This window comes from Camponotus floridanus, unplaced genomic scaffold (assembly GCF_003227725.1).
Source record: "Camponotus floridanus strain SB8 unplaced genomic scaffold, Cflo_v7.5 scaffold54, whole genome shotgun sequence".
NCBI lineage: Eukaryota > Metazoa > Arthropoda > Insecta > Hymenoptera > Formicidae > Camponotus > Camponotus floridanus.
This window is the reverse complement of record NW_020229703.1, coordinates 1,028,116-1,043,846: the sequence shown is the minus strand read 5'-3', so window position 1 is coordinate 1,043,846 and position 15,731 is coordinate 1,028,116. Positions and strand designations below refer to the sequence as shown.

At 32.8% G+C, this 15,731-nt stretch overlaps 3 protein-coding genes across 6 annotated transcripts; 1 reads left to right on the top strand and 2 right to left on the bottom strand.

The window, feature by feature from the left end:
- Positions 1–933: 933 nt before the first annotated feature.
- On the bottom strand, positions 934–11,018 carry LOC105254204 (neuroparsin-A). Of its 2 annotated transcripts, none has more exons than XM_011262724.3 (4): positions 10,404–11,018; positions 1,842–1,908; positions 1,621–1,762; positions 934–1,278 (listed from the first exon to the last, which is right to left on the bottom strand). In XM_011262724.3, the coding sequence occupies exons 2-4, from the start codon at positions 1,892–1,894 to the stop codon at positions 1,066–1,068; spliced, it is 408 nt and encodes a 135-aa protein (XP_011261026.1). In that variant the 5' UTR covers positions 1,895–1,908; positions 10,404–11,018; the 3' UTR covers positions 934–1,065. The 2 variants fall into 2 exon arrangements, with proteins under 2 accessions (XP_011261026.1, XP_025268430.1); XM_025412645.1 differs by lacking the exon at positions 10,404–11,018 and adding an exon at positions 2,771–2,918.
- On the top strand, positions 6,465–13,931 carry LOC105254189. Of its 2 annotated transcripts, none has more exons than XM_011262704.3 (4): positions 6,465–6,841; positions 8,785–9,046; positions 11,956–12,370; positions 12,642–13,931. In XM_011262704.3, the coding sequence occupies exons 2-4, from the start codon at positions 8,797–8,799 to the stop codon at positions 13,135–13,137; spliced, it is 1,161 nt and encodes a 386-aa protein (XP_011261006.1). In that variant the 5' UTR covers positions 6,465–6,841; positions 8,785–8,796; the 3' UTR covers positions 13,138–13,931. The 2 variants fall into 2 exon arrangements, with proteins under 2 accessions (XP_011261006.1, XP_011261013.1); XM_011262711.3 differs by having other exon boundaries at positions 6,468–6,841; positions 11,959–12,370; positions 12,642–13,929.
- Positions 13,932–14,385: 454 nt separating this feature from the next.
- On the bottom strand, positions 14,386–15,699 carry LOC105254224 (39S ribosomal protein L40, mitochondrial). Of its 2 annotated transcripts, none has more exons than XM_011262761.3 (5): positions 15,514–15,696; positions 15,274–15,357; positions 15,016–15,186; positions 14,687–14,885; positions 14,386–14,585 (listed from the first exon to the last, which is right to left on the bottom strand). In XM_011262761.3, the coding sequence occupies exons 1-5, from the start codon at positions 15,546–15,548 to the stop codon at positions 14,463–14,465; spliced, it is 612 nt and encodes a 203-aa protein (XP_011261063.1). In that variant the 5' UTR covers positions 15,549–15,696; the 3' UTR covers positions 14,386–14,462. The 2 variants fall into 2 exon arrangements, with proteins under 2 accessions (XP_011261063.1, XP_011261073.1); XM_011262771.3 differs by having other exon boundaries at positions 14,424–14,557; positions 15,514–15,699.
- Between the last annotated feature and the right edge of the window lie 32 nt (positions 15,700–15,731).

Genomic DNA, 15,731 nt, shown 5'->3' with positions numbered 1-15,731 from the left:
GCCCGTTATATAGGATGGCGTTCACCAAACATTCACGATCGGTCTCCGCAAAAATATCGAGAGCTACATGAAGTACGTTGTGTTTTTAAGATGCTCACGAATGACTAGTCAAAGAAATAAAAATATAAAACAAATTATATGCGGAAACGAAAAAATAGTTCTTCTCATTTTTTATCAAATATTAATAATATTAATAATAATTAATATATTAATAATAATAATATTAATAATAATATTATTAATATTTGATAATCAAATATTAATAATAATGTATAAATAAAGACGCAATATATAGATATATTAATAATATTTTAATATGTAAACGAACGTGGAAAAAGATGTTTAAAAATCGTATAACTGAAACGAATACGTAAAAGTGGAGCAACTTCTGCGAACAACCAAAGAAATATCAAAATTTTTAGATCGATAATATTTAATGGTCAGCACGAGAGTTCCTTCTCTTCATTCGTCTTATCTACGATATTTTCTCCCGTGTCCGCGTGCGTTTCGATTGACGATGCTCTCGATTTTCGGCAGAAACCTTTATGGTGGATTCGCGTGGAAACATGGAGGACTCAGTAATCGCCTCGCGTGCGTATTCCGCGAGAGACGCGATTCACAGCCAAGAATCATCAATGCGCGATGATTCATCGAGTATCTCACGAGATCAAGCTAGCCGGCGACGCACGCTCGTTCACGCGCGCGCAACCGCGTTTCATTGAGGCGTGCGTAGATAGAACACGATAATTAACACAGTAATTAAAAAATCACAGAAATGCCATTAAACATGGACAGGGGCACCGTTGTCTCACGAGAAGGGAATAGAGACCCGGGCCCCGACGAGTTATCTATCACAATCGTGGATACTTAATGAGATTATAGATATCGTGAAATGTAATAAATAATTCGGAAAATCGCTAATATATATTCGCATTTCTCTGTCTCTCTCTCTCTCTCTCTCTCTCTCTCTCTAATTTCACATTCGTTTTTCTCATTCGTCATATCATCCATCCGTCATCCTTTTCGTTTATCCAGAGCGGCTTATGGATTGTGGGTTTTCTTGGTTTACTTGGCAACTCTGTCGAATTGACTTGGAAATCTCTCGAAGAGATCGAGATGGCTTCCCGATTCCAGGCTCTGATGGGGCAGGCAAGCATGATTCGCAAAGCACACGAGGGAATCCAGACTGCAGCCGGCGCATCGGTTGCAACTGCAGATCAATCCGTCGCCGCATACGCCCCAGGCCTCGCTTGGACCGCCGCAAATATCACCAGGACCCTATAAAGCGGCGCCGATAAGATGGCGAAAGAACGCGACGAGATTTTTGTCTCTCGCGAATTCTCAAAAAGAAACATGACGTCAACGAGAGATCGATAATAAAGATTATATTCATGAGATTTATATTTAACTTTGGGAAGAAATTTCAGAAAGTGTATCTCAAAAAATTAGTTGAACAATTAAATTTCGATTTTATCTTCAGTTCTATGAATTGAACATCGAAATTTCATCCTTTGAAATTGAATTCCAACAATACAATTATTTGGCGAGATTTTTTAAGAATAATTACTTTTTATGATAATGAGTAAAAATACAATTGTGTTAATTGATGTTGTTACTTACTCGTCGGCATTCGGCGATACCGCAAATAGCCGATATTACGAAACCAAACTTGCATTTATCACATTCGGTGCCGCAGCCAACACACAACGCAGGTCTCACCTCTTGTCGTCGGGATGTGGGATGAGCGTAGCACTTGCCGATTCTGAAATACCGTATTAAGATTACATTAATTGTAATTTAGGCAAGACTTTCTCTACCATTGATCTATTATTAACACTTACAGAAAGATTGCGGCCAGAAAAGTGATCGCGTGAGTGAATTGGAAGGTAAGCATGATAATTCACCGGTCTGAAACAGAGATGCATTAACTCCTAATGACTTTTTCAATATGAAATTTTATATGAAATCGTACATATATAAAATATTTAATCGATAATTTTTTTCAGAAAACGTGGAAATGCATTTATATATTTAAATCATCATCTTTTTACATCCCATACAGTACAGACCATTGTTGTAACATTGTAACAATTTGCTGCAATGTTGCTGCAATGTAACAACAATGGTCTGTGCTGTATGGGATATGATTTTTTGTTATTTCTTCTTTTCTCTTATTTATGCAAATACTTCGTCTTAATGATTAAAATGAGCAATTCTTATAATTGGTTGAATAAATTTATACATGTTTCGAAAGACGGAGTATAAATGAAAGAAAGAGAGAAAGAGAAAGAATAAAATTTGTCCTAAATAAATTATTAAAGCATATTATTGTATTATTATTATTATTATTATTATTATTATTCCTTCTTATTATTATTTCTCCATTATCACTCTATTTATGATGATATCTTGGTTATTGTCGAAAGTTTTATAAACTTTCTGACATTTTTATTAAAGTTTTTTGTTCTTTCCAGTGTTTATATAATTTAAAATTGTCAAAAAGCAGTCTTGGATTACAGTGATTAGCTTAATTAATAAATTAATTACACATTAAATATCAATGACTTTCACTTTATTCACCTATTTTACTTCTTTAGTAGAAAATAATAGCGTTTTATAGAAAATAATTTGCTTCTTAGAAAATATTTAATAATAAAATAATAATGAATAATTTATTAAGAGAAATGTAATTCTATTTTAATAATGAGCGATTCTCTCGTAAAATCTCCATTATCGTAACACAATAAATGCAAATAATCTTTTCATTTACCAAGTTCAATCACCCTCTTTAATGTCTTAGCATTATGAAAAGCAGTTCGACACGCCAGTCCGGAAATATTAAATGTCTACGAAATATCGACTTCATCGTGTGTCTTGGAATCAATTTTTCATCGCCGTATATCATGTGCTGCTATGGTGGATCGGATATGATAACGAGTTCCTTGAGATATGTACGTATATATGTATGTATATATGTATATATGTATGTATGTATGTATGTATGTATGTATGTATGTATGTATGTATGTATGTATGTATGTATATATGTATATATGTATCAAAATATATATCACAAAAAAAAATATATAATTATGAAATATCCAATGCTGTAACTATTTGATAAGATCTAATTATTTTTAGAAAGATCAGAAAAATTTTTGCATCCATTAAAAGATATATATATGTATAAGACATACACTTAGGGATTAAGAAATCGAATAAATAGATTTTAATTAACTCATCAAAGAGAGAGAACACAACACACAAGAGATTCTTGCATATGCACTTTAGTCTCTAACTTGGGCACCTTAATAGCGATCGAATGAAAAATCAATCGTGTCAGCATTGAATTAATTTTTCTATGATGATATCTATAATATGTATTCGCGACTACATAATGTTTATTAAACCAAGCTATGATAATGAGGATGATAATAATGATAATAATATCGCGATGTGAGAGCCGTGGAAAAGCGTTCGCGTCGGCGACTCGTCTCGCGAATTAAACAGGCAAAACTGATGTCCCACATCGAGGATCCCCACTCTACATATAGTGAAACGATTTAGTCGTAGCCTCCGTGACTCTACGGGGGCAAAGACTACCGGCTTGAACCGATAATAAAGACAAATACCCATATGTGATTCGAAATCTCGTTTTGAAATCTTTTTTGAATTATTCAAAAAATTATTTTCTTTTCGAATTTGTTAAGAGAATTTAGAATAGTGTGAGATTTGTGAAAAATCCGATCAAAATAAATTAACAGTAATTAGGAGATGCTGAGAAACTTATATCGGATTAAGCTGGAAAGCTTTTGCGATCTTACGATGTGATGAGTAAGAATGAGATAAGGAATATTTTAATTAACGATATTTGTCTGCTGCAAATAAATAAATAGCGATAACATATTAATATTACTAGTTTCTTGGAATATTGCAGTGTTCTAAGTAAGCTGCGATAGTGCAGAATTCGTAGACAAATGAAATACAATCATAGTACTATGCATCGATTGTGATTTAATTACTTGTTTCATTCATAATTGTAATTAAATGATTTTCTTTAGCTGTAAATGAGATTTTTAAACTCTCTGTGAGTTCATTGATCGAAAAAGCACATCATTTCTTTGAAATAAAAATAAAATAAATTCTTCTTGTTCTATCTGATTGTACTAATAATAAATACAAATATTTTATACGACCACATGATCCACTTTCCGCCAAACAAGGCTTCCCTTCTTCCCTCCTACACAACTTCCCATAAACATTCGTTCAAAAACAAGGAAACTGTGTTGGCTGACTCAGCATTGATAGACCGCGAATCTCGCGGCCTCCTTTATGTTTTTTTTGTAAGTGTATGTGAGTGTAACAATAAAGAATTTATTTTTTATCTTTTATTGTTTCATATAAGCTTATTTTCGTCTGCCATTTTGTGACAATTGCATTCTCGTCTATATGTATATGTGTGTGTATTATTTTCGGAGTCGCTCCAAAGCATAATAATCTCTTCATTGTCACATAAAAATTGCAAAGGTCTGGAAAAATACAATAAATATGATCCAAGGATATTGATTCATCAATTTTGTAGTTATTTTCTCTTTAGACTTTTAAAGTTTTGCAACACAACATATTTTTACGCGAACTCCTCTTTAAAGAGTTATTTGTGTGTCAAACGTATCTAGCGATTCTAATATCACGTAGTAATGCCGTGTCGATGAATGCGCAATCAGCGTGTTTTTGCACAAAAACCGCATTATAATAAGATAATGGAAATGTAGATATGGCTGGCGCCTTGCGAAATATTTTGTCTCGGATAGATCCGTCGTAACTACATTTGATTTAATATTCGATAATCTTTTGTTCGCCGCACAAGCGTAGAGATATCTTTTTCGGGACGTGTGTGATCTACGATTATTTGTCGAGATGTTACATCTTTATTGTGGGTCACTGCGTCGAACCGCGAGTCTTTCTAAACTCGCTGCGAGACGACGTAAAATTAGCTCCCCAGACGGCGACTGGCCGATTCTCCCTCGATGTGAGCGAAAACACGCGTACCACGAGAATCGGATCAATGACACGTGAAATATGCATCTTCGAAGGACGGATCCAAATTTTTAATTTTTAATTGATACACTTTATTGTGTCAAAAAGATAAGAATTAAATACCGTATAAATAACGAGCTGCGAGAGAAATGTCAAAATTACCAGTACCGAGTAATCTTATTACATTTATGAATACAATATTTATGTTAAATAATAATAATCAGAATATCTTAAAAATGCAAATATATGTCCGATTAAAAAAACCTCCGCGCATAAATGATATCATTATAGATATAAATATTCGACTACTGTTTATTTTCGTGACACTATGTTGCACCGGAATTAGTTTCACGTGGTCGTGAAAATTGTCAATAGTCTCTACGCAATCATCGGTACTAGGAACCAGCGGAATCATCAGCTATAATCGTCACTTTCTGCGTCCGTAGTGAATGACGCTCGTCGCCAGACAATGAAATTCAGCGCGCGGAATTCTCATTGATGCTTCGCAGATATTAATTCCTTTTAATTTAGCTTATTGCGCGAGATCATTTCATATTTTATTTATAGATTTAACAGAGCTCTTATGTAAATGCATAAATTTCTACATTATTGTTTCACGTGATGCAAATATTTTCCACATTACAGAGTAGGAAAAGAAAATTTATAATAAATATGTGAATAACAAATACTGAAATATATGTCGATAACTTTATATATTACTACAGTGTGAACGAGTAATAAAGTTTCTGGAATTTGATATATTTGATAAGATTTTGATATAATTTGTGAAATAACAAAATTACGTAAGATCATAACTTTTAATAGATATAAAATTGTAAGATTGTTAGCATTGCATCATTTTAAATAATGATTAGCATTGCATCATTTAATAATGATTTTTTTGATGGACTAAAATGTAAAATATATAGATGACAGAAATAAGAAAGTTAATCTATAAAAAATATTCAGTTATACAGTAATTTTGAAATATATGAGGCTTTCAAAAATTATCACTCTAACAATAATACTCATAATCTACAGGAAGTAGAAAACGTGAATGGTCATAGAGCTGCGTGTTCGTTACTCAGTCGGATCGTATGAGGGCCCACACGCATTCTACACAGAAAGATACACAGAGAAAATCCGTGAGGGAATTTTCGCAGATCGGAAAACGCGTCTGACGCGACATCGCGCCTCTGCTCGCTAAGAATAGCCGAAGAAATTTGCGTTGCTCGACACCGATGCCAAATTCTCCCTCTCTAGATCTCTATACCTCCTCTTTCCACTTCTGCTCTCTTCTTGTCTTTCTCTATTTGTGTCTTCTTCACTTACCCTATCTTTTTTACTATTCTTATCTTTATATTGTATTTTTATCTTTCCTCCACACTCTTGAATTTTATTTCTTCTCTCTTTGTTTGATTTATTTCTCGTTTTTTGCGATCATCGTGTTTCTTCTCTCTTGCACCATTCTCACCTCTCAAGCTCTCTCGTTTTCTGTCACACGCATATACGCACGCACACACTATGCCCTGTCTCATTGCTCCGCTGGTACAAAGACCGACAGGACGGTCAGTATCGTACCAGTTAGCATTCGTTTTGGACGTATGCAAGCTAAGAAGCGGTATATTCATTCCACAGTGAGATCTTGAAGAGACGCATCCTTCGAAAGTGTGAACTTGGACCTGATAATACTGAAGAACTGCTAAAGGATTTCGAGGGAGTGCGAGAAAATTCCTTCGTTTCTCTCAAAGTTCGCGATTTTCTTGTGGAAAATTGAATACGCCTTCTCCGTCGTAGTTTGATAGTAAGTACTATCGACATTTAGCAATCGAAAATATATTATTGAAATTAAATTGATTATTAAATAGTTATCGCATTACATTAGAAACAGATAGTCTTTTATAATTATATAATATATATATTTTTATATTGATGAACATAGATTAAAGTGTATCTCTTTTCTTTTGACAGCGATTCTTTAAATTTTGATAAATCTTGATAAAATATAAGATCAAGGAATCAATTAAAATCAATTGATAATAATAAATTATTATTAAAAAAAAAATTTGATGAAAAACCAAGAATAAACACATGTTTCGGAAGAAGCGAACGTATCATAAGACTGATTGCATTGGATCTGCGTTGATTGCATATTTAGAAGTTTCCATCATATGTTTTGAGCTAAATGCGGTATCTGATTCTGCGTCTTATTTACTTCATACGGATAGTCTTCGATATAGACATGGAAAAACAATCCAGATGACTTATATATTTTAATATTAAATATGCTTTGATAGTGGAATATAATGTTTTCCATGTTTCTTCATTTTCATATTTTTCATATTTTTTATATTTTTTAAAACGAAAATTAGCTATTTTTAAATTTTTAATAAAAATAAGAGAACAGAAAATATAGAATTTGAAATTATAAAATCGTACTTATTCAGAAGCGACTTGTGTTTTCACTATATTTTAGCGAATTTTGTTTTATGGACCGGGATATTGTTGTTAACTACGAAGTGCGATTTCCAAAATTTGCGCCAAATGTGCCACGTTGTCTTCGCAGTTTTCATTGGCTAGCATGTGATCATCATCGAATCATCTGACATCGCGTGTCTTTCGATGTGTAATACCGCGAATGTTGCAACATGAGAATTTTATGAAAGAGAAAAAAGAAATCTGATTTATAAATAATATAACAATTAATATTTAAAAAATAGAGACTATATATGGATAAAAAAATTGGTCGAAAAAATTTATGAAATTGCAGAAAAATATTGTAATTAAATTCCAGATGTTCGATAATAATTTTATAATTTATAGTTAGGTGAATTTTTTCGAAAAAGATGAACAAATTTCCGCGAATCGAGAATGCATCAGTCGGAAAAAGTTGTTTGATTATCGTCTCGGTTATCCTCAGACGTCGAAAAATATATGACCAGAGGCCGTATATTCGAAGAGCAACAAACGCCACGCATACCAGACTTTGAATAAACACATAGAGAGGAAGAAACAGGATGGTCGGTGTAAATCGTGGGCGCAAAACGGAAGCATTGCTTTTCTCTTCTAAGAAAGAGAGAGAGAAAAAGATAAACCTTTACGAAGATCTTTGTGAAGAGAATTTTTCGCGTTCAGAAATAGTTTGAAGCGTCCAATATAGAGAAGCAAGAAGCAGAGATGCAGAAGATTTAAAGATCTACATAGATAACTTGCCAAAGCACGTCGCGCGAATGACTTTTGGCTGCACTAAGCGATTTGAGCTCAATAGTAATTCTTTTGGCATCTCAAACTTGTCATTAAGCAATTAACGAAGTCTATAAATTCGCGATTAACTCACGATTAATTTAAATTGATTTTCGAAATTAATTGATCGAAATTCTTAGCAATATAGTATTTATTTCGATCATTTTTATTTCATAGTCTGATATTTTTTAAACGACGATTTAATTATTAGAAATTAATTATTAATTATATTATTAATTATTAATTAACTATTAATTATAAACGACGATATTTAATTAAATATTCTCCAAAAACTCTAATCTAAAATTAAACTCTTTTTCAGATCTAATATTCCATTTTTATCAGCGTTTGACGTGACATCCCGAATTAGATCTTTTATTTTGCGATCCAATGCAAATTTTCACGAGAAAATATTAATATAAATATTAATATATAGAAAATATTAATATATAGATGGAGAAATATTAAATTAATAAAGATCCTTGCTTATATGTAATTTTTCAGGACAACTTGGAGATGGGCATGATAGCGAGAGTAAGACGCCGCGTTCGCGCAAATTCGCTGACAGTGGACAAGGAAAAGACAGCGCAAAGCGTTTGTCTTCTAAGCGCAATCCTTCTTCTGCCTTATTGTCCACGCAGTCCTTTGCCGCTTTTACCATCGCCTGCGCCTGTCTTATATTCAGCCCTTGTGTTACCAGTGGTTTTAAGCGCAAATTACAGGTACCCGGTTCCAACCTTGAAGACTCTCGCCGAAGCAGTCAAAGGTATTAAAAAAATGAATATTTTAACGTTTCCTTCAATTTCTCTCTTTCTGTTTGCTACTTTAATTCTAACTTTCCAATTTTATCTTAAAATCTTTTGTTTAAATCTTTTAGAGAGATAAAGAATTTCTAAGAGAAACTTGTACTTATTGTTAGATTTAATCTTTTAATTCTAGTTACGTAGTATGTAAGAATTCTATCACTTTCTTATTTTTTTAAATTAATTCTTCTGACGATCATTATCAATATATGTGATTTGTTTCCAGGTTTTAGCACCAACAAACCTAATTTTATATAGAATTATCTAAAAAAATTAAATAATTTTTTAATTATATAGGATTAAATCTATGAATATATATAAAATATATATATAATTTCTCTGAAATTACTTTTCTTTTTTAAAAGATTTAAATATATAGATATCCAAATCATTTAAAATCATAGCAGTCAAAGGTATAAAAAAATAGATATTTTACCGTTACTTTCAACTTCTCTCTTTCTTTTTGCTACTTTAATTCTAACTTTCCGATTTTATCTTTAAATCTTTTGTTTAAATATTTTAGAGAAGCAGAAAATTTCTAAGAGACTTGTATTTAGATTTAATTTTGATTCTACTCTCTCTCTCTCTCTCTCTCTCTCTCTCTCTCTCTCTCTTGTAATATGTAAGAATTTTATCACTTTTTTATTTCTTTTTTTGAAATTTAAAATTAATTCTTCTGACAACCATTATCAGTATGTGATTTATTTTCAAATTTTAGCACCGATAAACTTTAATTTTACATAGAATTATTTTAAAAAATTAAATAATTTTTTAATTATATAGAATGACAAAAGCAATATACGGTCCGAATGATAACGAAACGCAATAAAAAAGAAAAGCTAGAAGACCTAGGCTAGAAGACCTTGGCACAAGATTAGAGTGTAAATAAATAGAAATAAAGTGTTTTTTAACTTTTCTTTTTTATTGCGTTTTGTTTAATTATATAGGCTTCAAAGGTTAAAAAACTATGAATATATATAAAATATATATAAACTTCTTGAAATTTCTCTTCTTTTCTAAAAGATTTAAATATGTAGATATCCAAATCATTTAAAATCATAAATAATATTCATTTTTAAGATCTTATATTTAACTTTTACATCAGTAATAGAACAGTAATATACACTAGTAATGTCTCAATATTCGCAAAACCTCGACTAAATAGGCCTATCTCAAGATAACCTAACGGCATAAACTCGGCATAATAATTAAAATACACGTAACAGTATAGTAGTAATATTATGCGATCCGTTCTAATTTTCCGAAAAATGCGAATTTTGCGAGGATTTATCATAAATCATGGCGATTATCGGTATTTACCTGAATTCTGGAGTCACCTCGCTGCTTGCGGATGTTGTTTCGTCTCTGATCGACGATTCCTTCCGTGTGGACACCGAGTCGCTCAATGCTCGACTGAAGACCGAACACCGTTAGTTTTATAGGTACCAGAGAGCCCTCTTGGCTCTCCGTCCTGGTATCCCCGATGGGGGATGGATCATCCTTCAGTTGCCATGTGAAGAGATCCTACGGGTTCCACGTAGCCGTCGCTGTCCTCAGCACCTGTCCTTGTCTCGTCCTGCCGTCACGTCGCGGTGACTCGTCCTGACTGATGTCCATTAATATGCAAATTTTCTTTCGCCGGATCTCTCGCTCGGACTCGTTACTAAAAATGAAGTCGATCATTCATCGAAGCCATGTCGATTACGTTATACTCAATTAACGGTGATCGAAGGAAATTCTCTTTCCCCTCTATCTCTCTCTTTCTCGCACGCGCGCCTTCGCTTCGTTCATCAGCATCAGCTGGTAACAAGTTTGCAATTATTAACGTAAAGCACGCCCTGTCACGTTTATTCAGCTACTTGTCATTCTCTGGATAAACCCCTAGCGGGGGCTGCTGTTCGGGTCCATCTCCGGAAAATCACTCACGGCGATGCGCTCGTATCGTGTACTATGTGCTCTCTCTCTTTCTTTCTTCTTCAAAGAGTGAAAGATGAGCACGATGAAAAAAAAAAACGGAGGAGGATCTCTCGTGGCGAATGCACATCAATGTGTTCTTATGCGTAATAATAACGAGATGTCGCGTGTCTGCGCGTTTCTTTTTGCTCGCCTCCGCATGTTCGTCGGCGCGAACGTTAATGATAATCTCCCCTGATAATTATGCGAACGGCTATAAACGTTTTTGTCCGATCGATCAGGAGCTGCAGGATGTAACTTTTGAGAATTGCCTTCGTCACATGCTCGATTTGTATATTCTTAAAATATGATTGTCGATTAAACCACCGGGTTTTACGATCGCTTGCCTCGATCATCTGTGATAGTTGTCGACCGGTAGATATAAATAACCAGGTAAACGTTTTTGTATAAAGGCGAGAATAAGGCCAATATGAAAATTAAAGTCATCGGTCTCTTCGTTAGTTACTTCATCATGTCGCATATACGAGATATCGAGTTATGACCGTAAAAAAAAATTGCCCTTTCCAAGTCGCGCTTCTTAAGTTATAATTTGGAGATATATATTAAGAAACTCTTTTTTCAACGTTGTAATTTAAAAGTATAAATAAATTACGTTGATTATACACCTCTTCTTGAACGTGCTTACTCGAACTTTCCCATTTTATATCTTCGAATTATGATTCCAATCTTGATATCTCTAAAATGTGATGAGACACGCGGATTTAAGTCGACCGTACAGACTTCATTAATTTATCTTATGTTCATTAATTTACATTACCTCCTGATAATTAAGACTGCTTCCTATCTCCATATATTGATAAACGTGTTCCTCTTTTAAAACTCTTATATAAGTCAATTTCTACTATTATGAATGTAAAATAAAATCGAATCTCTCATTGTATCGCGATGATTATTGTTGAAGGCGGAGCCAAGAAAGCCTGGCATCCCTTGAACCGCTTCCTGAGACGATTGTACGCACCGGTGGATCGCGCGGAGAATCTCTTCCTGAAAATGCGCAACTTTTCCGTGATGGCGAATCAGATAGTTTTCTTGATATTAACGGACAAGGTGCTGTTGCCGCAACAGAGATTGACCTGCCTATACACGCTCATGTTTTACAACGTGATAGCCTACTGCGTAAGTTACATTAAGGAGTTAATTCAAAAGGAGGACTGGTCGCCGTACGTCACCCTGACCGAGAGATCCAAGATAAAGCATCTCGCCATGTCTGCTACCAAGATCGTACTAGAATGGACCAAAGCAGTTACATTTGTCGTCACGTTGACCTTCATGCTCCTCGTGTTTGGATTAGAACAAGGTCTTGATCATTACAAGTGAGTAACTCCATTATTCGCTAGATATAATTAAGAAATATTAAAACTATCTTTTTCGTTATAATTGATTTTTCATTTAATTAATTATAGAGTTTGTTTAACATTTCATTTTTATCTCAATCTAAGAGATGATGATTCCTCTAATTTCTCTTTTATTTCTGTTATTATTTCGTGTATTATAAAAATAATTTAAATTTGTATCTATATTTAAATTCCTTCATTATTTAACGCATATATTGTAGTGCCTTTAATATTCATATATATCTCGCAGACCTTCGTTGATTTATTCGGTGGTTACATGGGTCTATTACTCGGCAACTGAGAAGGTCTTCGTGGAGATGTTTCCGACGATTCTGGGCTTCTTGCAGTTAGAAGCGCTGGAGAACATCGAAAATCTGTACGCGCCGGTGATACTTCGCTGTTTCACAATTGCCATATCGGCAATCTTCACCATTCTGCTGTTGCCCTCAGCCTCCTGGAGGTTCCTGATCGTCGCCACGTATCTCAACGTATATCTCAGGTGGAAGGAACTAATGCAGAATTCAGGCGCGGTATTGCGGCGAGAGCGCGAGATGTTGAATCGATATCGGAAGGCGACCGTCGAAGAGATCGAGAAATTCGATGATGTGTGCGCGGTGTGTCTGTGCAGCATGACCAAGGCCAGAGTGACACCCTGCCATCATCTCTTTCATGCGGACTGTTTGCGACAATGCCTCAAAACGAGCGACAAATGTCCCATGTGCAAGCGCGAGCTCAAGTTCGACTAAACGACAAGAAGAAATATTCTTTTGATCGTCTCCAAAGATTTATAAGGCTTTCGAAACATATCGTCGAAGATGAGGAAGAACGTCTCGAACACTTAAAATGATACTTATATATATAAAAGATTTAAAGAAATCTTTTGTACATAAAAGATTTATGACGTCGTTGGTGCCCAAAGATTTACGACATTCTTTACTATGGTAAGGGTGTCACTCTTTTAAATATGCCTAAGAGTCGGGAGAATTTCTTGTAGACACAGCTTATATTGCCCGGGAAAGGAATCAATGAAAGAAAGAAGCTTGCGATGTTATAGGACCTGGATAATATTCGCAACGCTTGGAATGTATGTTCCTTTAGAGATTACTGTGATATAGATCAGCAGCACCGGATAGTTTAGGATTATATACCGGACATACATTTTACTATCATCGATCGAATTCGTGGCTGAGCTGATGAATCGTAAATAACTTTAATGTAACTGGCGAATGAAAATACGCTTACTTTGTATTACTATTTTTCGTTAATGTAGCGTTAATATAATCGATCGAAAAAAAATTACAAACTTCTTTATACGTATATTTATAAAATATTCTTTCTCTCTGTGTTGCAAAGTATATTATACTCTATTTCCACTCTTCTCTTTTTATGAACTTAGATAACTTTGTTATAATATTTCATGGAAAATTATTTTGCAAGATTGTTAATAGAATTAGTGAAATTTGCAAAGAGTAAAATGCTGCAAAGTTTTGCGCTATAATTTGGTTTTTAAAATTTGTGATAAAATAAGCTTATACATCATATAATTTATGCTAATAAAATTAAATAATATTACTGCAAAGTTTTGCGCTATAATTTTATTTTTAAAATTCGTGATAAAATAAGCTTATACATATGATTTATGTTAATAAAATTAAATAATATTGAGACAAATTTCCTATAAAATAAAAGTCTATAATTTACACTTATCTCATATTTGAAATAAAATATAGTCTAATAAAAATTCATCTCTTTTCAAAATGTATAACAAGTGAAATAAATCCTTATTTTATCAAAGTTCTCAATATATATTATAACATTTTTTTAAAAATAATTTGTTACATATTTAAACAATAGATCTTTTTTTGTGAAGAAAGAAAAAAAGATTATTTTTTCTTTTCGTCTTATATTAGATCTTATATTTGCTATTGCTTCCTTTATTCTGTATTAAGCTTATATAACATTCTTAAATGTATGAATTCACATTTCTCAATGAATGATTTGAAAATATATGCTTTATTTACATACGAATTTTCTGACAGAGTGTAATTCATCCTCTTCATACACATCAAACTTATTCCTCTCCATCAAATTTCCGAGTCATATTTATATAATTTCCATCTGGACTATCGTAATTTTCTATTGCTGGCGTTTTTAATGGACCTTTAGCTGTATATGGCAAAAGTTTAAAATCTCTCTAAAAATATAGATGTATATTATGAATATATTAATATTATAATATTAAAAATATAATAACAATGCAGATTTTATAATTTCCTAGATAAATAAAATAATTACGTGTATTGCTTCTTGATATAGTTGTTCTGATTCTGCTCTAAGTTCATCGAGTGCTTTCTGTTGCGAATAGAATATAGAATCTATAATCTGAACATTATTTAAATGTTGTTGAGTTTTATATCTAGACCACTCTTTTTGCAATAAGATTCTAGATTCTACTTCCTCTTCTGATAGCTTTGGAAGCTGTCGCAACCTTTTTCTGAAATTAATTTCTATAATTAGTATTATAAATACATAAATAATATAAAATCGATACATTATTGAAATTATATATGTTTCACATATAATTAATTTCAAATAATAAAATTTCAATATGTATACATGCTTACTTTTTTTCATCTATTAACTTCAATGGTATTTCTAGTTCAGAGACTGGTTTCAATTGTTTGGTGGCTTTCTCTAATTTACGAATTTGCTTTTCTAACTTTTTTTTTTTTCTTTCCTCTCGTGCCCTGATAATCGCGGGATCTAATTTTTTCTTTTTTTTCAATGGTTCTCCCCTACAGAATAAATTAAAATTATAGTATAATTATAGTACATGTATGATTGACACTTCAAATATTACAATTATATTTACAATAACTTACAAGAGCGCATTACTAACTTTGAAGTACAATGGATTAGTGCATGCCGATATATTTCGAATGCCAGATACAGTATGTACAGATAATCTGAAAATAAATATTATTTAATGTGAATGTTTACATATCAAACTTACAAATATGTATATTTCTGATTTAATTTTGATTAATTAGAAATTTCGCAAATTACTTATTAATTATAGTTAAATATTATGTAAATAATTAAAGCGAAGAAGTCATAATTACCGTGAAAATATAGGCAATAAATTTAAAAAACTCATCTTGGCAGGATAATTTCCTTACTTTTACAAATAACCTCACATATACAGTGTCACTAGATGATAGTAGTAGCGCGCAGTATTACCAGCATACAATTTAGAAATTTACTAACCATTAAAATCTCTAACATGTCGAAGTAATCAATCGGAATTTAGCTCAATGATCTACGATTATCACGTGATTCT

Excerpts from the sequence above, each read along its gene's own strand:
- LOC105254204 (XM_011262724.3), bottom strand. The coding sequence starts at position 1,894 with ATGCTTACCTTCCAATTCACTCACGCGATCACTTTTCTGGCCGCAATC. Across the intron at positions 1,763-1,841 it reads TTTCTGGCCGCAATCTTTCT|AATCGGCAAGTGCTACGCTC; the intron begins GTAAGTGTTAAT and ends ACGGTATTTCAG. Across the intron at positions 1,279-1,620 it reads GTATCGCCGAATGCCGACGA|GGTCCTGGTGATATTTGCGG; the intron begins GTAAGTAACAAC and ends GCCGCTTTATAG.
- LOC105254189 (XM_011262704.3), top strand. The coding sequence starts at position 8,797 with ATGGGCATGATAGCGAGAGTAAGACGCCGCGTTCGCGCAAATTCGCTG. Across the intron at positions 9,047-11,955 it reads TCTCGCCGAAGCAGTCAAAG|AAGGCGGAGCCAAGAAAGCC; the intron begins GTATTAAAAAAA and ends TGATTATTGTTG. Across the intron at positions 12,371-12,641 it reads CAAGGTCTTGATCATTACAA|ACCTTCGTTGATTTATTCGG; the intron begins GTGAGTAACTCC and ends TATATCTCGCAG.
- LOC105254224 (XM_011262761.3), bottom strand. The coding sequence starts at position 15,548 with ATGAGTTTTTTAAATTTATTGCCTATATTTTCACG. Across the intron at positions 15,358-15,513 it reads TTATTGCCTATATTTTCACG|ATTATCTGTACATACTGTAT; the intron begins GTAATTATGACT and ends ATTTATTTTCAG. Across the intron at positions 14,586-14,686 it reads TATATCAAGAAGCAATACAC|AGAGATTTTAAACTTTTGCC; the intron begins GTAATTATTTTA and ends CTATATTTTTAG.